The sequence below is a fragment of the Apus apus genome, chromosome 4, assembly GCF_020740795.1.
Source record: "Apus apus isolate bApuApu2 chromosome 4, bApuApu2.pri.cur, whole genome shotgun sequence".
NCBI classification, from domain to species: domain Eukaryota; kingdom Metazoa; phylum Chordata; class Aves; order Apodiformes; family Apodidae; genus Apus; species Apus apus.
In genome coordinates, this window is record NC_067285.1 from 50320570 (window position 1) to 50343161 (window position 22592).

The 22592-nt window shown below is 34.7% G+C and overlaps 1 protein-coding gene across 7 annotated transcripts in view; it reads right to left on the reverse strand.

Moving 5' to 3' along the window:
- The window catches only part of SCLT1 (sodium channel and clathrin linker 1), a 43720-nt gene that overhangs the window by 12390 nt on the left and 8738 nt on the right, over window positions 1-22592 (reverse strand). For 6 of the 7 annotated variants that reach the window (XM_051616513.1, XM_051616514.1, XM_051616512.1 and 3 more), the window contains 10 exons: window positions 20301-20371; window positions 15135-15225; window positions 14873-14964; window positions 13012-13189; window positions 9528-9626; window positions 7763-7834; window positions 6740-6814; window positions 6067-6212; window positions 5009-5201; window positions 3473-3669 (listed from right to left, as the gene is read on the reverse strand). In XM_051616513.1, the coding sequence (XP_051472473.1) occupies window positions 3473-3669; window positions 5009-5201; window positions 6067-6212; window positions 6740-6814; window positions 7763-7834; window positions 9528-9626; window positions 13012-13189; window positions 14873-14964; window positions 15135-15225; window positions 20301-20371 (1214 nt within the window). The remainder of the gene's footprint in view (window positions 1-3472; window positions 3670-5008; window positions 5202-6066; window positions 6213-6739; window positions 6815-7762; window positions 7835-9527; window positions 9627-13011; window positions 13190-14872; window positions 14965-15134; window positions 15226-20300; window positions 20372-22592) is intronic. The other variant, XM_051616515.1, reaches the window with a different exon arrangement.

Below are 22592 nucleotides of genomic sequence, written 5' to 3' on the forward strand. Positions count from 1 at the left end.
TATTTGGTAATGCATATAACATGAAAAATAAACTGGCTGTAAACTTTCTTGATAATTAGCTTCTGTTATAGCCACTTGTCACCATAATATAAGAGCATCACTGCACAGATTTAATTATGAAATTCCCTGTATCAGTTTAAATTACAACCTTCTAGCAGAGAAAAAAACCTGTTTCCCAGCTTCCATGTTAGACAAAGCAAATATCTGATAAAACCTTCTGCTTCTAGCTTATGTGGTATGTAAAAGCATCATGTCTGAAATAATCTTTAAAAGATTTTGCTTTCTTACTTGCACCAAAATATCTACTGAAGTCACAGAGAATAATGCAGACTTCAAATTTTACTGAGATAAACATTTTTTCTATTCTGCTCATCAGGCAGTATTTTGATACAGGATGTTAAATTATTGCAGGAGTTTTTTAGATGTTGCCACATAGGCAGCCTCACATAAACAGGGACGTGTTCAAAATTTACTATCTATTTTTCATGCAGATTCTGCAAAGCAGACCTACCCTTATTTCTGTCCTATTTTCTATATCAGCATTTTGCTGCAGATAAAGAAGTTCTAAAGCTTTTGGTCCACTATAACATTTTAACACTTAGCATGAAAGTTTTAAGCAGGAAAGCAGCTGTTTCACAGACAACTGTTTCAAAGTCTGCAACTTTCCCTTTTTAATTGCAAGTTGCTGAACCACATTCTAGATGTAGTTATGAACCTAGAGAGTTTTTTGTAGTTTCATTTACAGAAAATTAACTACAAGTTTGACAGTGTATAATTCCCTTAGCATGAAAGACTTTTGCAGTGCATTTTTCTCCTCTAGTTACTGCATTAACAAAAAGATGTCAAAAATGCATTAGTTAAGACCCAACTAACTAGATACAGTGAAGCTGTACCACTAAAGCTGTCAGTGAATAAGCACAGCTCCCAGAGCCTCGCAGACGTGCTCAACACTGTGACGGTTTTTGAAGAAGACTTTTTGCCTTTATAAAGAACTGTTTAGTAATCTTTGCAAAATGCAGTGTATTTTAAAGGCAAAATAAAGCCAACCTATATTTGGACAGTTAAGGTAAAAAACTGGAAACTCTTTACTTAGGAGAGGTAATAATTATGTGGGACTTGTTTTCCTAGAAAAATGAGCAAAAATATTACCTCTAACTGGATTCAGTATGATTTTGAACTGTCTGAAAAATTTAAACTGAACTAGTTATCATAGGTAAGAAATTACTACTACAAAGTGTTCTAAACACTCAGAAAAGGAGCACTTGAAAAAAATGAAAAGCAGACGAGTGAAGCTACTAGTAAAACAGAAGTCATTAATACTTGTTTTATCAATTGTTTTTGTGTTTCAAGCAGGAAGGAACTCATAGCACCTCTGTTTGGACAGCCAATAGGTACAACTAGTCATGACAGACTCTGTGTCACTTTGAAGAGGAATGAATGCAGTTTCAAAGGGAAGCACTACTACATACGAGACTGCTATTTACAAAGTTAACTGGAGGTCAAATGGACATCATTCTCTAAAATAGAAGGGAATCAAATCAGAGTAGCGGTAGGGTAGATTTGTTGTGGGCAACATTTCCAGGAAATTATTTTCCTTGCTTGAGTTTAGAAACTTGGATTATAATTCCACTTACACCATTGGCATTCTGACAAATAAGAAATGTCAAGCTATGCTTAAAAAACTCTGGCTCTGAAAAACTGCATAGGATACTGGAAGTATTATGGTTCAAGTTGAGAATATGTAAACCATTCTAATAATAAAACATAAAAAGCCAAAGATTCCTACAAAGGAAAAAAAAGCTAGAATTCACAGCTTTGCAACTTTAACAGGGCAAAAACTTTGCTTCCTTCTTAGCATGATACTAAGCAACTTCTACAATCAATCTGAGTGAAGGACTACACAGAGTGCATCCTGCAATTCTAAATACCTGAAGTTAGAATAATTTCAAATTTCTCAGATTAAGAGAGCTGTATACCCTGAATTTTTCTTCTCAAAACCATGGAATACACTTCCTAAAAAGGTCATGCCATATGCCGTGTTATATTCACCTGTCACCATTTTAATTTTAAAGAAATGACATTTTGGAAATCAGTCTTCCTAGTTTAGAAGTTACTGTTTTGGCACACTGTATTGGTCTGTCAGACTCCTCCAGTTTTCAGCCAGGTTTGAAAAGGAAGAGATCTCCACTACATAAATTTCTAAGAAGTTCTATTAAAATATCAGGCTAATTTAATGTCTTATTCATAGTCTACTTGATCTGACAGGTTTCAAGAGATCAGAAATCAAATAAAGCATGAGGCAAACATATAGCTAGATGGCTAACCAGAGTAAGAGAGGGAGTGTGTCAGCTTGCAATGAGTCACAATTTAGCTGGCACTCCCCAGCCAAACACAGGACATGCAAAGAAGCTGATGTGGAGCAAGGCAAATCCAGAAAAGTAAAGACATGACAAATTCCCTGTGTACAGATCAATAAATTCACATGTTAACACTATGCAATGTGTCCACACACTGAAAAGGAAAACCAATATGAATGCAGATGCCGTATTTGCTTATTTCATAAACTGATCAGTGTGGATTCTTAACATTTTTTAATGGGTTTTCACATCCAAGATGCGAACACCATAGCAGCATGCATTTAAAACAAAGACAAGTTTGTAGAATTTATTTCAGATATAACTTTCACATGTCTAACTTCTCACTGGAATACTTCCTTCTCCACTCTCTCATTTCCAATAACTTCACTGTCTTCTCTGAACTAGTTTATGTCTTTATGTATAATAGGCTCACAGGCACCACAGATTCTTGTATTCCTCAGCATCCACAAATGATATGGAATCTGTATCTGTTGTGTGAGATGCCCTTGTTATTATACCCTTTCAAAACTGAAAATATTCTTATATTCTGTGCTGGGCATACAAGTATCCACTAGTTACCTGGCAACCTGTATGCATTAAGAGAAAATAAATATTCATCTTTTCACTTAGGGCAATCACAAAAGTCATATCCTCATTTATGACAGTAACTGCTCAGAAGAGAACATTATATGTGTACCCCAATAGGTTTTTTCCAGATTATTTTAGAAGTCTGGAAAATCACTCCACAACTGATTTTATGGTGGCTGTTCTGAATAACTATAAATATAGAGGTTTCCATAATCCAAAGCTAGAAGTCTCTAAATTGAGTGTGCTGTATTTTGAAACAGAAAATTAAAAAGAATACATTCAATTTACTTATTGTCATTACAAAGTTCACACACATCAACAAGATGTGAAATTTTTACTTCAATACTTAGCTGCTAAACTTCAAAAAGAGCATAAAAAGTTATTGTCAGAAAATTGTCATTTGTTTTGCTGGTGGCACATGATCTAGTCCCAACAGTTTGCTTTTTCATTGTTTCACCAGAGGCCTACTGCCAAACAGTAATATAAAACTGAAACAGCTTTCAGAAAAGGAACAAAATTGCACTCACTTTAGCTTACTGATTGTGGCTTCTGTAGTTTCAGTAAGATTTTTTTTTTTCTCCTTCCACTGATTTGTTGCTTTTTGCTGAGCTACTAACAGACGTCTAAGTTCAGCAGTAGACTTTTGATTGGTGTCTTCCATTTCCCTAAGTTGAGCTTCATACCCATCTTCTTTCACAGCATGCTCATGCTCCAATGTGCTTATCTAGAAAGAAATGCAAATTGGATACAATCAAGTCTCTGACATTTTAACTTTTTTCTTTTTTTTACAACATTTGAGTTAAATTTGTAAACATTTGTGGAAAGCATGTAACAGATAAAAATTAAATTTTTAATTATATGCTCAAAGACATCCAGGTTCCCAAAGCCAATTTAAGCAAATAGTACAACTGACAGTAAAGGATAATGAGCTATGTATACTTCTTTTTATAAATAATCTTTATACTTCTCCCTTGTGTTTTCTCACCAGAAACACTTTCTTTTTCATCTAGATAAAATGCTTTAGAAGTTTCCTAACTGCATCTAAAATCCTTTGTACATCAGAGAAAAATGAAAGCAAGAAATAAATCTTTTTTGTGACTATAATGGAAGCCTGTCTGACTAAAAATGAGACAAAGATCTGGTTACATGCTTTATATATCTGTTACAAGACTCTGATCCTTTGCTTGTAAACCATGTTTGACCAAAGGGTTCTGGAGTTGGAAAAAGATTCCCTGTTTAATTTGATTGCTTCCTTTATCTTGTGATGCAAAGTGGTAACTGAATTTGAGATGGTCCCCATTCATAACTTGTGAAACTGACTACTGAAGGCATCTTTGTTTCTGGAGATTCTTAGATCCCTTTTTAGTATCTTTACACTCCAGGAGCTCAGAGCAGAGGGTGAAGTAGCAGCTTTATATCTGGTACGTATAGGCATGTCAAGGATCAAAGCTGTTACTCCCTCTAGAAGCCAAAGGTACTAGGGAATTTGATCAGGTTTCTATGAATTCATTATTCCACCTGCAAGCTGTTCAGGTGCATTTCATGGAACATGTTCAAGAAAAACTACCATCGTTCTGCTCATTATCTTGCTTGCCACTATTCATACAGAAAAATGGTCTCTGCCCAGAAAACACAGAACCAGTGTTTAACACGGTGGACATACAAGTAGTTGAACACTCTGGACTGAAACTCATAAAGAGATTCCTAACACATTAGAGAGAGTAGATAAATGAAGATTAGGGCTTGGAATAAGTGAAATCACTTAATGGAAAATGTTATTATTTAATCTGTTCATCTTATAAAAAGCAGGGAACATTTGGGATATTCTTATCAAGCAGAATTTTAAACATACTAAAATACAATTTAATTAGCAGAGATGGAGTTACCCAATAGGTTTTGAGGACACACAATGCTACAAGAATATTACTTTTAAGCAGAAATCAGGAAGCATTGTGGAAACTTTAATTCTTAATGTAAACTTTCAATCATTTTCCCTTAGAACTGCTGTTTTAGTAAGCAGGTATCAGCCTTACATTAAAACAAAAATAAGGTATGAAACATACCTTTATTTCAGCTTTTTGTTGAGCCTCTATGGCCAGTTTTTTCAAGCCTTCCATTTCTTTTTGCAATTGTTCATTCTCTTGCTGAAGTTTTAGCCTTTGTTCACTGACAAAGATACTCTTTTCTCTTTCTGAATCCAGAATGCTTTGCAATTTAGAGATAGCTTCCTGGGAACGAGATTTCTCTTTCTCAGAGCTGACAGAGAACAAAAGACATGTTGGAACTCAAGAATTTAATAACTACCATACACAGACACGCAAATATATATATATATGTATATAGGGACACATCTTTACTCTGAACCAGTACATCTGTTGTCCTTTTCTTCAAGGAAGTTTGCATCAGCTCAGCATGTTTAATGGGCTTGGCAGCTAAAACTATGCACAAGTCAGCAAATAATTTTATCAAGATGATGGAATTCATCAAACCAATCTAATAATGTAGCAATCTCAGTAAAATCACAACGTGAAACAGAAGATTTTTGTTTTTATAACATGCCCTGGCAAAGTGACAGGATTTATGATCATCAGAATACAGAATTCTTCTAGAGAATCCTACACTTTTCATACTGCAAAGAACAACCTGGTCTAAAAATATGTACCATGTTGTACTTTTTACCATGTTATTGTTGGAACTGCAATAATGTCTGTTAGCTCTGAACACAGATCTGAAATTCAGTATGCTCTGTAAACACTGCATGTACTAGAAGATATCACACTATAGATGTAAAGTAATACATTCTGCTTGAATATTTCAGAGTAGTATTTCCTCCTACTAGCATTTAAAAATGCACTAAGATTCCAAAATAATGCACTCATACTTCCTTTTTCATCAAACACCTGCTCACAGTTCTCATCTTGTTGAAAAAATCTTTTATTCTATAGCACGTGATTCCCTTTTACAGTGATTCATAATTGCCCTTACTTCACCATTATAGTTTCTCAATACTACTCCTGCTACTGATTAAAAAGATGTGACAAAAACCTAACTCATAATCAACAATTTAATTATCCAACAATCATTTCCATTGCTTTTAATTCCAGTTTCTGTAACACCTTACTTTATTTCCAGTTGTTTTAGTTTATTTTGGGTTGTCTGTAGAGTTATCTGAAGATCACATTTTGTAGTTTCTGCAAGTAGATATTTCTGATGCAGCTGGTCTAGCTTTCTATTGTCAGATTCACGTCCTCTGTCTTCCCTGTAAACCTAAAGAATAAACTTAACGTGTAAGATCATCTTTACATTGTGCTGGGGACTGGCAGTGTAGTACTGAAGAGGAGGCTACCCAGTTCTCATTGGGTCCTATTTTCCAGGGATTTAGAACAAAATTGAATTTCTATCACTGTTGCTGCAACTTGGAAAAAAAGTTTTCAAAGAACTGGCATTCACTTAGCTTTCTGTCTATTGAGCTTAACAGGAATATGTATCAACATTCTTCTGGATTATGTCAAACATCTCTCCCTCGACTTTTTGCACTTTTCAAAGAACCTTCTTTTTCAGTTTAGTATTACAGCATTAAAACACTTGTAGTGTCCTGCTACAACACTACAGATTAAAAAAAAAAATCACTTAAAAAAAATTACCTGAAAATTTACAATTAAGAAAATCTGCTCAAAAATAAAATAAGAAAATTAAGGGGAAAAAATTACATGAGAAATAAGAAAAAACAATATGTCTTTTCCTTCTGAAAAGAGATCTTGAACGTGATGTAAAAATGCATGCAATTGCCTTACCTTTTCAAGTTCCTCTTCCAATGCTCTCTTTTCTCTAATGGCTTGTTCAATTTGACCCTGTTTTTCTCCACATTCCTATTTTTAAAAGTAATTTTTACATAAATCTAATAAAAATAACTGAAAATAAAAATTTAACAAGTGCCAAATCAAAAAACCCCAGCCATTGTAAAGGTAATTCTTGCTGCTGGTAAATACGCATTTGACTATATTTACCTGCTCATTATCTTCTCTATAGATCAGTCTCATCCACTATACAGACTAAGACTCGTAAAATGCAACCTTCTTTTAATAAATGTAATCCCTAAATAGGTGCATATGCATCACGCTCCTTTGGTCTCCCACATAATTTGCTGCAGGTTCCTGGTTCACTCAGGACTATGATTGTGATGCACAGACTTTATCTTAGCATATTTTCACAACTTTCATGTACTTTGTCTCTACATATCCAACTATAGATATGTAAGACTCAGGTTTCCATGCTTTATTTACCCCTGGAAGAAACAGGAATACTTAAGGAAGCCATCACATGGGAAATATTTTCCAGAGCACAGAATCTCACTGTCAAGCTGCCTGATATGATAAGAATACACATATCTCAAGGAATAAGCTTATACAAAGAAATGTGTGAATTTCCAGAACTGTATTATTTTCTGCAGAGCCAGGCAAGTTCTCAGTGAAAGACGATTGTATACACACATATACGGCAAATCTGTACATCAAAAATGAATGTTCAAAGCCAACATCATTTACACCTAAATATCAGTCTCTATGCACTGACTGTTAAGACACTACACACAGTTGCTTTTGTCAAGTAACATGAAAGACACTATATGTTGCATTAACATCTGAAGACGTGCAGAATGTAAAGTGCCATAGAGTAAAAAAGTAGACCTAGACAGTTATCTGTTAATCCTACTTTACTTGACTTCCTTTAACCTGAATTTAGTGTTTTACTTGATTAACAAAAACAGGAAGTCTCAAAAGTTTTGCTATCAAAACTACTTTTACTGGTCAACACCATACCATCTGAAGAGCTGAAATTTCTTCTGCTAGTTGAGAAATCTGCACATTATATTGCTTCTTTGCAGAGTCTATCTGTGATCAAAAAGAAAGTAAAACTAAAAAAATAATCCCACAAACTATTTTTTCCATCATTTTTTTGCACATATATTGGTCATATGTGTTGCATGTATATTTAATACAGAACTATATGGGACTGCAATAACTGAAAAAATTTACTACATAAATGTGAAAGAATGTTTTTATCAATCCATACTACTTTAACTGAGGGTGTTTAGGAAGAAAAGCTGAAAGGAAGACATCACAACAAAGCCTTACGAAAAGAACAGAAAGAGTATCAGGAAGGCTGCTGTCCATTAGGTGTAAGATATTTGCAGATTGTGTAACATATATTTTTAAATCACGTAACTGTCATGGTTCGACCAGGCTCAGACCAGGACAATAACATCAGAAATATTTGTTATTAGCTGGAGAAGCATAAGAACTCATAGTTTAAACTTTTACTTTTTATATTATTCACTTTTACCTGAGATACTTCAAAATAAGAAATGGGACACTTCTAAATTTCTAAATTATGATTAGTAAATCATTATCACAACTACAGTGGTTGTCCTAGTTGCTTTTTGGCTCTTGCACCTTCTCCAAACCATGTGTGACATTTAATACTGCAGTTTTAAGTAATCCACACAATTTTTGTGATTCTTTCAGATAACTGCCAAATAGAAGGCACAAACCATTTTTAATCTCGTTTTAAAGGCTCTGAAAATTTAGGCAGGATGTTCCTGAAACGTCTTAAAATGAAAGGATTGGAAAGAAAAAGAATCCTTTCATCCCTACACAGTATATATGCACATTGTGTTAATAGTGAAGAAAGTGAAAGCAGGCAAAATCAATTATCTTATTAGTAAGTTTTCGGTAGTGTAATTGATTTACGCTGTTGCCTACTTGCAACAAAAGACATTGCCAACACATGCCTGTAAGAAGCCTTTATTTCCTCTGGAGTTAGCCTTAAAGCAAGACTCTTTGACATGCAGATAATTACTGGGAAACTTTAGGTAGATTAGCCTACAATTTAACTGAAGCTGGGACATGACACTGAAAAAACTAATTTTGTGACTAGTCATTTATCAGAAGAGCTTCAATTTTTCAGCTGCTCATAACAACAGTAACAAAAATCATAAAGAGACTACAACTTTTTTTTAGCAATTTCTCTACCAAATTCCTGTTTCTAAGTGCACGGTGATATTGAGACTTTTCACTGCAAGCTGCACTTGGTACAAGAGTCTTCCTTGCCTAAATAGGGAAATATTTTTAAGTACTGAGATGCCAAAAACCTGATAGTATACCTTTCAACTGGTCCTATCATCTAAATGTACATGATTAAGTTTCCATCAGCAACTTGCAAGATAAAGCCACGTTATCACAAATTAAATACCTTTATACAAATACAACAGTTAGTCTGTTGACAATCTACTGAACAGAATCTCTGAAATAGATGTGCCATTCTTTACATTTTGCAGTTCAGCCTTCTCTATACCAGTGTCTATACAGACATCAACACTTTTGGTGCTTGAGAGATTTGAGAGTATTGAATAGTTTTCAAGAATATATGTCTAGATAACAAAGCTGAAGAATACAATAGTGCTTGTATGCTGCCTAGCTACCTGTATTATTAAAACTCTTATAAGAAAACTGCTCATGATGACCATGCACCATCAATAGATTTCATGCTGAGCAAAACAAAAAGATCTTTCCCATCATAACTTACTGCCTTTCTAGTTCTTGCAGAAGCATCTTCTATAAGTTGAGACAGTTTATTTTTCATTTTTTCAATCTCTTCTTCCTTCTGTTTCTGGCCAAAGAGTGCCTAGAAAAAAACAACTTTGAAATACTGCTGATAGTATTTCAGTGGTGACATAGCATCTAGCCCTGAAAGAAGAAACCACACAGAGTCACTGTTCAAACAATCTTTTTGCCTTTTTTCTTTGAAGTAGCTGATACCGTGATGCGACAAGAAAACAATAACAGTGAGAACATCTTGCAGATTCCTGTAAATCACACATAAAATAAGTTAGTGTCAGTAGGCTTTCAGATTTTGTTTGTGCATGGAATTATACAGAAGAAAGTTCAGGCAAATGGCAAAGCTACTCTCCCATGTTCTTGTCCAGGGCCAGAATCTGTAATAAAAAAATGCCACCAATGACAAATAGAAGGTTCTGTGTTAGGAAACTGAATACCCGTATAAACACAAACACATGCTCCGACATATAGCTCAGAATTTTTTATGCTGGATATATTAAATTACCTCCCCAAAAACTAAAGGAATAAAAATTGATAAGCAACTAAAGAATGTCCATGTTGGATAACAATGAACTAAACATCTCTTTAGTGTAAAACAATGGTGAGAAGTACAAATAAAGGTGTAACAAGGTACCCTTCCTCCGGAGGATACAAGAAAGCTACTAATGTTAAGGTACCAGAGGAGAAACTGGTCTAAAAAGATCACAGAACAGAATTCTTGGTGAGTGAGATGCAAAATCCTAGGTGGCACTTAAGAGAATATGTAGATGCATAATGAAAGACATCAAAACGCCCCTAACGGGTGATGCAAGTTCAGTGTACAGAAGCTTACTCACTTCAGGCAACAACATGCCACTTCATCAGTCATACTTTCTTTTATCGCTCCAAATAAATTCAACTTTGCATTTTATTCTCGAACTACTCTTTAAAAACTGTTCTGAAGTCTTTTTGTAAGCTTTGCTTTGTGTGCTTTACAATGTTAATATAACAGAAGTAGCATTATTATGACAACCTGACACTCCCACCCCTCAGTCTCTTGTGGAGCAGGGACAGAACACTGTGGCCACAGTTTAAGATGCAGTTAACTGATACGTATATTATGCTGCATTTTTTTATCCTGTTCATTAATAAACTTCCCAGTTTGAAAAATTAACAATGTTTTAGCCAGAGCATTAAATTAACAAGTGACTGCAAATTTCAGTTTATTCTTACTACAGCACTATACCAAACTGTTACTCATAACAAGCCACTTATTTATCTCTAACTGCTCAGTTACTGTCTTAAGAGAGACAATTTACATCACATTAATTTTTACTGGGCCACTTGTTTCTGTCAATTTCATGTGAGTTCATAATAAGTGCTATCAAACGATCTGCTGAACTACTTTTGGATGAAGAGAGTTTTGTAACACTGCTCTAATTAATATATTTAGCAGACTGGAAATGTGATTCATACTCCTTACCAGTAATTTTCAAATGAAAGACTGTTTTCTGGTTTGCAAGCTGTGAAAAAAATATTTTATTTTTATATCCTCACTATCGTGCTGTAGGGGAATGGTGTTAAGTATCAACATATCTTAGTAAGAACAAGGAACTGACAAGGCCAAAGGTGGCCATTAAGGGCTGGAGGATGTAAAACTTCACTTTTCACTCCTTTCTGAACCAGAGCTTAACAGGTAAAGGGAATTATAAAAGATAGTTCATAAAGCAAATGAGATACAGAAAGTTACCAAGAAATTATGAAAATTAAATGATGCCACCAAAAGGTTTCCTAAATTACTATAAATATATGGGAAAAAAAGATTATAACTAGATGATAACACTCTTCTGTATAACAAGAAGACTCACAGAAGCTGAGCTGCAGCAATGACCAGAACACCCACGCTTTAACAATAATTGAATGTGTTCTAGAAGCAGCCCAGAAGATAACAGGATCTCTTTAAAGAAGTTAGTTCCCTTTTCTGTTAAAAAAAAACAAATGTGGGCAGGTCTGCCACCTTCTGAAATCTGCAAGAGCAAAAAAGACAACACTAACTTTAATATTCCAAAAGTTACAAGTAAAGAGCTATTTTAGATAGTCAGGAGGCTCCTGAAGTTTGAAAACGGCTTCAGACTGAGAGGGAGCATTTATCTCCTTAACTGCTCAACAGTTGAACATGTTAGGTCAAACAGAGTAAATTCTAAGATTCTCTATTTATTCCCATTAACTAAATTGTGTTTCAATTACTGAATGGCTAGAGTCATCAGACATACATTAAAGCTGTCTTACCAGCAAACACAACTCATTAGATTTGTAAAAGCCTGACTTGAACTGAAACTTAGCATTAAAATACAGAAGAACCTGCATTAGACAAAAGTTTACCAAGCCCTGCATCCTATTTCCTAAAGGAGGAAACAGCTGATACTTTAGGAATGCTAAGAACTGGGAAAACACAGTGACTATTTTTTATTAATCAGTAGACACATCAAGACTTGCTGGATAGACCTTATGTTGGTGGAAGGAAATTTTGGTGGATTGTCCTGTTGTGAATTAAACTGTTTTTGTATCTATACTTCTAGCATATATATCATCCTGTAACAGTTTAACCACATAATGCATACAAAAATTTGTTTTAAGGCCTCTTCACGTTTTATTTGTTGACTCCTCCTGCATTCTTCTAATTCACCTCTATCTTGCCTGAAATTGATTAAAACTGCACATGAAGTGCACCAATTTTAAAGGCATCTTTATTTTTAACTCTCACTCTGATCATTCTATTCACTGAATGGAGTACTACTGAGGATTGTGTGAAAGTATTGCTAAGAGACATCCGCACCATCTCCTAAACCCTTTTTTGGCTGTTAAGACTAAATTCAGCACCCAGTAGGGCATATTTGAATTTCTGCCATTTTATCATACACGACAAATGCATTTGTAATTCTTTTCAGACTGAAGACTTAATCTTCTCATTACTTAAGTCACTTTTTCAGATTTCTTCTGAGTAATTACGATATGGGTACACAAGTCACTCTTGGTGACCTATGTCCATCATATAACAAGAAACTGCCTTTAGTTTTAGCTCTTCTTTCCTATCCATTAATAAGTTATATATTCACAACAGGACTCTCCTTTTTACTCTGACTGCCCAGTTTGCTTATAAGTATTCAGTAAGAAACCCTGTCAGAAATTTTTGAAAAGTCAAGTTCAGGTATAGTATTAGCACTTAGATCACCTTTATCCAGACACTCAACATGTTCTTTGAAATCTATACTGTATGGTAAGTCTAAGTAATGCATAGTCATACCACAGCTTGCATACCTTGCTGTCTTACACATTACTAATTTTAGTACAACAGACATAAAAGAAGCTTGGTTGTGTATTCATGTGTGCATGTAAGAATACATAATCAGGCACTTCACAAATGTGATTAAAGTATTCCAATACCTAAGAAACATCTTCATCCATTGCCTTACCTGACTTTTTTGTAGGTTAGCTTCTTCTAAAAGCTGGATGCAATCTTCAACTTTGGCAACAGCATCATACTTCTCCCTTTCTAGGTTAGCACACTTTGTCTGAAGCTCTATCATTTGTTTCTCCAGTGCCATTCTTTCTGTTTGCTGCTGCTCAGCATCTTGGACAGTAACACGTAATCTACAAGACCGTAATAATTTTACCCAATTAACAACAAGATGCCTAATTAAGACACTAATTCTTTCAAACTAGACTAATAGGAAGTATTTATTTGTAAGTTGCCAAAACTACATTCCTGGTTTTCTGCTTGTTTTTGTACTGAGTCTTTGAGTTTAATATTCATCAAGTCCTAGAAAGAAACAGAATTAAAGGAGTTAATTCAGATATCTAATCTCAGAAGATCCTCAGAAGAATGTTGCTATCCTGGGACACATCACTGAAAATGTTCTATATTAAAACAGAACAGCACAGCCCCAGAAGGAATAAAGTTTTCCTCTGTGGAGGAAATGGAATAATTGGATGTGGGCAATGAAGTTGCAGCTATACCATTAGAACAAGAAAACCACTGGTAATTTTACAACAGCTCAGAAATTCTTATTGTTTAATTATGATTGTCAGTATTGGCAGGCACAAGAAAGGCTAAGAGAGTCCCAGAGGTATCCTCAAAAAATCTCAGAAAGTTTCACAAGTGCTTCTTGTTCAATAAAGTGCACAGCTCTGAATATCCATAGTGAGCACTTCAGCAACATTTGGGCTGCCTTTTCAAGCAGCCATGCTTTTTTACTTGCTAACATGCTTGTAATCAAACACACAAAGACAGGCAATTACTCTGTTTTTGTAGAACCAAACCACAATTTTTGTTGAGCCAAAAAACCTACAGAAAATAATAAAACTAGCTAATTCCTTAAGACATGCTAAAATAAACTTAAGAGCCTCAACAATGCTTGGGCCAGTGAATTTCATCAAGTAGAGGTAGCCACACAAGCCCATGCATCTCCTCCAGGCAGTACTTGACCACACAGTCACAAGGTTGGTTCCCTAGTAATTATTTGGTTTCTACAGTTATTGAAGAGTCTGCTAATCATGCTCTCAATACTGTGACCAAGAAGGGAGGATGAACAAAATGATTTCAGTAGGAAATTTACAAATTCTCTTAGCTATCAAGTCATTTGACTAATGTTAATAATTCAACAACTGTTTGTGATACTTGAATCAAAATTACTGTGCTCAGCTAAGTGTGATATCCTTGGAAAGTGAAGTGGAATAAAAATCCACCCAAAAGAACCTCACAGAGTCTTAGATCTTCCAGTAAAAAGTGCTGGAATTAAGTTCTACTCCTCAGCAGGGACTCAAACTACTTTTGTACCTAGCATTTATTGTTAAGAAGTGTATTTTAACAGTTTTGTGAATATTTTTTTTTGGTGTATAAAGATTTCTGAACTAAGACCTGAAACCAAATATTTCTTAACACTAAGAAAAACCTGTATTCAATTCAAAACCAGCTAGTTTACATGAACATTTTCCAATTTCAGTGTGACTGTCTTTGTTTAGACCTCCACCTAAAGCTAATGAGAGTTGAGTAACTAGAATATATACATTAGAATGAAAAATACATGCTTTATTATTTCTCCATCATAGTAAATAAAATCAGATGATCTTTTATAATTTTAAATACATTGAAATCAGAAGCTGTTTAAAAGGTTGCAGAATAGAATAAATGAGACAGAGAACAGCCAAGCATAAAATATCTGTATTTTGAGGAAACAGAACTGCTCAGAAATGTGAAACCCAGAAGCTAAAAAACCATAATATTTTATCTCACTTCATGTGTCCTGTTATTAGCACCCAATGAGCTATCTTTACCTTGTTTCTAATTGTTTTATACTAGACTGCATTTGCTGCAAGCGTTTGTCAGATGCTGTTTCCCTTTGCTGGGCAGATATCTTGTCTTCTTCCTAGAAAGAATATACATATTATCCAGACATCATTCGAGTTTCCTTGAACAATTAAAGATATATTAACAAAAACAAGTTAGAGGACAACATGCAATTAATTTAACATCAGCATTCAGTTAACTGTCTAGCCATTTGACTGCAACATGAAATTATTCCTTTCTCTACAATACCTTTCTCTCCAGTTGGCCTTGAAGCTTCTGTATCAATCTGGTCATTTCATCAACCTTAGCATTTGCTGTCCGCCCATCTGTTTTGGCTTTTCTGTATAAAATAAACAGCTTTTGAGTAACATTTAAATTATTATAGGGGGAAAAAAATTACTTAACTATAACTTTGTTGAAATAGCCTTGAAGGGCAGTCAGTTCCAGCAGAACAGAGCAGAAAAGGTTTCCCACTTCTCCTTCTTACCATGTGGCAGTGAGAGAGGAATACTAAATTCCTTAAACAATTGTTCTGTAGAAACAACTTCTGAAAGATAGCTTAACAAGGAGGTGTGTCTGTCAATTAAATATTTAGGAGGACTAGGCAATCTAAGTGTTCAATAACATAAATCTAATTTGCCACAGCTAATTAATAAAGATTTTTTTTAGATTTCACTTTTTAAAGCAATTTGAGCAGAAATTAAAAAAAAAAAAATATTAACCATTTCTGAAGAATTTAACTGATGGGCTTTGTAAACTGAAAAGGTTTGATAGGCTAAAACAGGAAAGAAAAAAAAAATGGACTCATAAATGAAATAGATTTCCTCCTCAATAGAAATGCATATTGGAATGAGCAACACTCCTACCCCTCTGACTTGGGAGCAGAAAGACACAGAGAGTCCTTCACCTGGGGTGTAACCCAATTATTCAGGCTGCATATTGGGCTAAATGTAAAGACCAATGGCAAAGTTAAAAAAAGAGCAAACTTATTAGATAAGCTAATGCAAACTGGAGCACTTGTAACCATGAAAGACACTAGAAAATATTCAATACTGTATGAATATACTTGAAGCAAAAATTCCTTTAGAAAGAGTAATTTCAATGTAATGGCAGAAAAGAGCAGATAATCTTATATCTAAAGGAAAATCTTAAGCAAATACTTAATTTCAGCTTAATTAATCAGAAAAGCTAATTTTCTTATAATTTCTTTAAAAAGCAAAAACAAAGATAAAAACATCATCCCCAGGCACATGATCTGCATTTCAGGTCCAAACCTTTGATTTTACTCCCTCTGAACCAGGCACCTTTCTCCTACAAAATGTACTGCTAAGTTTACTAAAACATTAAGTTGCTTCCCCCAAAATATTTAACACATCCTGTAAAGCAAAAGAAAACCTCAAAACTCAGCATAAGAAGGGAAAAATAAGAAAAATATAAAGAGGTCATAAAACGCAGAAGTGTGTAAGTAATAAAAATGCATTTTAAAGATCAAATTCAGATAAAATTTAGAGGTGTGTCTTTAACAACTGTCAAATTGATTCTAAAGAAGCAGCTTTTTCACTATGCAATGTATTTTTAACATAATCTTGGCTAGTTATCTTTGTTTAAAAGCTTTAATATTATGAAATGCAGATCCATGTCCTCACAATTCCAAGTTTCTTAGTTTGTGTTTTCTCTGCAGATCTTGTAAAAGTATTTTATTAGCATATAGATTTGTCTTCTGTTTCCTAGATTACTTGCAAAACTTAAATCTAGCAGTCTTCCCTTAGGCATGCATACTGGAGCTACAAGATGAAAACACATCAGAAGCATCGCTAAAGTGTTTTATGGCTCTATGTGTCAGATTGTATATTTTGCTATACATTAATCTTAAAAACCCCAAAATTTATCAACACACATTTAAAATTTGCGGTAGCAAAAGCTCCAAAATTACACTGAATCTATGCCATATAAATAAAAATCAAACTTAAATTATCTTAAACAACTTGGTTTTTTTTTTTAAAATCCACTTCTCTCCAGACTTGTTACTTTATCACCATAAATCAATGTAAATCTGTCATAAAGATCCAAACCACTAGAATTGTCTGCAGTATATGCAATGTAATCCATGCAAACTACATCTATGTCACTTCACATTAGAGAAACAACTGGTGAAAGTACTCCAGACTTCGAGGATGACTGCAGCACTTATTTTAGAGCTACACAGAGCTGCTGTCACTATCTGTGTGAGTAAAGCTTATTAGTTTTAGGATTCCAAGAACTTTTAGCTGATCTGAGAGGAACTCAAGTATAATCAATTCCCATAATTAGAGACACAAATTGCTCTGATAGCCTCTTGCCCAAAACTTAGAATGCTATGGGGAGTGTAACAATGACAACAATTTTTCATTATCTTCACTAGACAGAATTAACAGTTATCTGAGAAGATGACAGCTTGAAAAGATCATGGAAACTTGGGATTGTAGGTGACAGACCTTAGTGACAGGCCAGCAGTGAAGCTGTGTTTCACCCTGCCAGAAGTCACCCTATGAACATTGCCACCTTTTCCCATGCCTGAATGCATCTGACTCCCCAGACCCTAGGAGTAGCCTGCAGCCAGCTGCCAGCCTGACAGCCCAGAGAGAAATCCATGGGGACCAACCTACCAGGTGAGTGTATGGGAACTCAAGGTGGGCTTCTCAGCAGGGAGCAACTAGCAGACTTCAGGAAGCAGCACAGATACATGTAAAGTTGGAGCACCCACCCTTCCAGCAAGAGGGGTGTAGAGATGGGGCATGTGCTTCCCAAAAATGGAGTCTCTGTGCACACATTTTTTACCTATGCTTCCTTCTAGAGAGGGTGTGTGTACCTATGCAAGTGTGGGCAAGATCAGTATTTCATGGGGTAAATTACAGAAGGCTGTTCATATATTTATGTGTGTTTATTAATATATTGCCTAGTATAATTAATATCAATCATCAATGGATAGGACACTGATTGTCCACTTATTGGTTAATGGCATGCAGTTAACTGCTTGACTTAAGCCCTCTGTTGAGCAGTCTTCCTCAGCTAGAAAAGAATCAGAAATCTGATGTTCTGAAATGAGAATGAAGATGACTACGCTCCAGCCCTATGAGTACTTAGATGGAAGTTTAAATTCATCCAGTCTCACTGTTTATAAACCAGCAACTAATAAAAAATACACATCTATATTTGGATATGTATGAGTAAGAGTTCAGAGCAAGAAGACCCAGTAGCTTTCAGTGAGTCCCAGGGACTTGTTTCTTTTACTATACCTTCTTGAAGCAGTAGTTTAAGCAGAAAACATGCACCTCCCTTCTACTATTCACACTCACTGCCATATAGACAGTTATACAGATCCTTGTGTGCATGCACAGCTACAAATCAAATAATTTGGCCATTTTGATTGTCATGCCATATTCTAAATTACTTGATCAAAGTGATATCATTACAGAATTTCATGTAACTCCAGAGCTCAAACCTAAACCAGTTTCCTTTTAAAACATGAAATAAAGATGAGACAAAAGGAAATAAAGACATCTAATTTTGACAAAAAACCCACACAACTGGCTTCTCAAGGACAACCTGAATGACTTTAAGTTTGTTTTCTAAGAAGAAAAACCACCGAGTGTTAGAAATGCAGGAACAGACTGGATGGTGATAGCATTTATTGAATGTTGGAAATAGGTTCAGTATTGTTTCGCTTTTAAGAACTGAATGGTGGCACACACAACCAAATTACAAGTGATGACTGAGTTTGCAAATATTTTACTTTAGCAAATACCCTGAAAACCACCTTAAACTTTGATTGCTTGTCACAACATTTTCCTTCTCCACAACATGCCATTTTTGAGAATGGTTTTTCCATGGAAAAATCTTGGCTAATAAAAATGAGAAGTGCACACGTCACCTTCAAAAACACATCAAGTGACTGAGGTAATTTGGCATTTGTAAGCAGGCTCTAGTTCCAGATTTATTGTACAAAGAAAATGTAAAACATTGTTTAAAACAACAACAAAAAAATTCTTCAACTAAGTAAACTGTAACCCACTAGGCAGGGAATGAAAGCTTAATACTAGAAGCAGCTAATTTTTATTGCTCTAACAGCAAGAAAGTCTGGGTACAACCCATTTTGAAAAAACCCACAATTTCTAAATTGGTAAATAAATATTCAACAATGACCAATATTCAACACTAATGAATCTGTTCATTCACTCTAAACCTGTTAATCTTTTACTGTGGGTATTATAACAGAGAATTTTAGAAGTAGTACAATTATACACATTAAACAGATGCCGAAAATTTGTATGGCAGCCAATCTTTGCAGTGATGCATGGGTTTGCAAGAGAGAAAGAACATTTGATGCAGCCATTCTTGCTTGGAGGGATAAAATCAGTATCAGCATGCATTCAACCAATCTAGGTTTCTAAATAAAAGCATTAGCAGCAAAAGCTGCATACGAAATTGAGTGCATAAACACATGTGCATGCACACACAGCCACCTACATAACTGTTTATTTTAAGATTGAAATTATTTTTACCATTTTTGGTGTGGCATTCTTTATAATAAAAAGATAATACTAGGACATCATAACTCGCAAATAATATTAAATATTTTAATCACAGTATCAAAAGAAATTATAATAACAAAATTCAAAGGAATACATTTTAAGCTTATAAACTTAATAGTTTATTTTAAGAAGCTTATTTAAAGCTTTAAATATTATAAAATTTCACTGGTTGATAATGAATCCATTTCCTTTTTACTGCCAGTCCACAAATCCACTATTTACTAAAATCAAATTTTAATTTGATCTCAAACATCACTAATAAGAAGAGTTAACAGGTACAATAAACTGGCATTGAACAAACTATGGCTTTAAATACAAGTATTAATGAAATTGTGTTGCAGATATTTCATTTTCCTTTACTTATTTCAGGAATATAATTAATCCTTCTCTTAATTCTAACTTCCAAAGAGCCTATGGTTAAGAGCCCTTTATTAAGAAACAATGAATGGATATTTTATTAAAAACATTAAACCCTGAAACTACTTTGAACATTCAAATTTCAGATTTGTAATTATATAACTGTATTTTGAGCAAATTTTATTCTAATGAAAACCTGTCCTCAGAGTCAATTTTGTTACGAGGTTCACACTTTGCTTCCTTTAAATCAAAGGTCAAATGTTGAATATTTCAGGAAACTGCTGAACCACAGCACACTAACTGGAAATATGCTGCCCTAACACTAATGATGCACACATTAGTAACAAACTTGAGAGGAATTAGCTGAAACCATTCTAACTATCACTACAAAGTCAGTTTTCAGTAGAAAAAGTCCCATGATACAGCAGCAGGTCAACAAAGCTACAGAAAACATTTGTAATAATGTTTTTAATTGTCTGGTTTATACCTTAGTTGCTTTCGTAGCTGCTCTAGTTCTGCATTCTGGTCTGTTACAGTTTTCAGAAACTCTTGGTTGCTCTGCAAATGAGATATTTGTAACATGTTGCTTATTGTATTTCAAGTGTTATATATTCAGAATTATTAAAGGGCATTTCTACAGAATATAATACCACAAAAATAGCCAGTAACGTCTACACCAGCCACTGCTGACGCTGGTGTCCAAGTGCCAGGGTTTACGCAGAGTATTTCAGAAAGGCAAATGCGTGTGATGTTGCCTAATCCTCCTCTTATTTTCCCACATTTTGGTAGTGTAAGAACTTCCTGAGATGAGAACTGTAATAGTTCAGACCTAGCATCTGCATTCCCATCTAGTTTGTCTACAATAGCTTGTCACAATGAGCACCACACAGTAGAGCACATATTCCTGGAAATAATTCATTTGTTTTAGGCAAGAAACAATGAGCAACTGCTTCTCCTTCCTTTCTTTTAGACCAGCAGTAGTACTGGATGTGTCATTCTCCTTTAACTGTCTTCTCATTTGAGAATAATTTCATATTTTTGTTACCCTACTAGCCTTTTTTAGGTCTTACATATACATATATTGCATATTGAGATATTCAAGATGACCACAACTGGAGGCAGCAAACTACTACTGTACTGTGGTTTTAAGCACAATATATTCCTTTTCCCCCTCTTCTAATAATTGCTAACCATATTCTTGCTTTTGTAACTGTTGCTAAGAAGTGTTTTCAGACACTTCCTATTTCTAAAATACCTATTCCAAGTCTTAACAGTTAATTTCAAGACCATCACAGAGTACCCAAAATGAAAGCTCCCTCTTGCCCACATATGCCATTTTTCTTTTATTAATGTCAATAAAACATCAGATAAAGTTCACTCAAATACTCAGCATCATGAGATCTTTCTGCAAATTTCTGCAGTTGAGTTCTCACTACCCTAAATAGTTTAACATCAGTAGTGAACACTGTGCCTCAGTACTGAATGTGCTGAACAACTCTAACCTGAACATACCTAGGAAAAAACAGCCGTTGTAACACAATAAAAAACCTGACAAATTACTGTCTCTTCACTATTGTTCAGTTTGTTATTTCAAGAAAGGGCATGCTTCTTTATCTCAGCACATGTTTTTTGGATAATGCAAATGTATTACCTTTATCTTAATATCGTCTGCTTCATCTTGTTCAAAGAGTTCACATATTTCACTCTCTCCACATTATCTCTTCCTAATTAGATTATTCTAAGCATTCAGTGATTCTGTATTTTTTTTAGGTGTCTACTACTGATTTGCTTGTAACAGCAAATCTGACAGTCTGCAACTTCCGAGACTGCTTTAGAAGCTCATTATTGTATTTGCTTATGATTGTTTTCAGACAGCAACCTCCCAGTAGCCCTAAGTATCCATATTCAGAGAAAAAAATAATTTTGAGATGAACACTGACTATGTAAGGCAAAAGCTCCTCTGTGAGTGCATTATTTTACTTTTATTAATACTAATGAAATAGGATGTAAACAGGAAAACTGCTTGCAAGATACAATTCTGTAGCGATCTACAATATACTACTCAGCACTGGTAAAGGCTTGACTGGAGTAGGGTACTGTATTCAGCATCACAGTTCAAGAATGATGGCACAATCGGAAAGAATTTAAAGGTGAGAGGAATTATTAGACACCTTAAAAACACTGTCAAAGAACATCTGAAGATTTGGCTTGAACAGAAAAGAAAAAGCAGGGAAAGGGAAGATGGCAATTAAGTAGTTTTCAGCAGCAGAGACATAGTAACAAAGAATGCGGTAATCTTTCTTTCACACCTAAGAACCAGGCTTGTATTTTAACAAGAGATCAGATGTGAGGAAAAAAAGGTTCCAGTGATAAACACAGAAGAGAGTAGACTACTGAGAGTAGGTCAGGAGTCTTTTTAGACAAACATTAGTCAAAAATCACACAGGAATCATGTCTTTCAGAGAAGCTGTTCAGCCAGAAGACTTCACCAAGTCTTTCACCTCAATTGTTCTACAATATTAAAATTACTTGTCAATCCTGAAAGTCCCAGGCTAAAGCTTAGAGACTAATAAGTCTCACACTCTAAATAGGTAAGGCACTAGAAGATGATTAGAGCTCAGAAAAATCCTTGAAAAGGTCAAAGACAAAGATACTGAAGCCAGCAGTGCCAAACTAGGAATCGATAAACATGTGGCAGAGCTAGCCTATATCAAAGGTCATAATTAAAATAATTTTTTTCCTTTGTGAAGATGGTTTGGAATGTGTGACTGAAGTACAC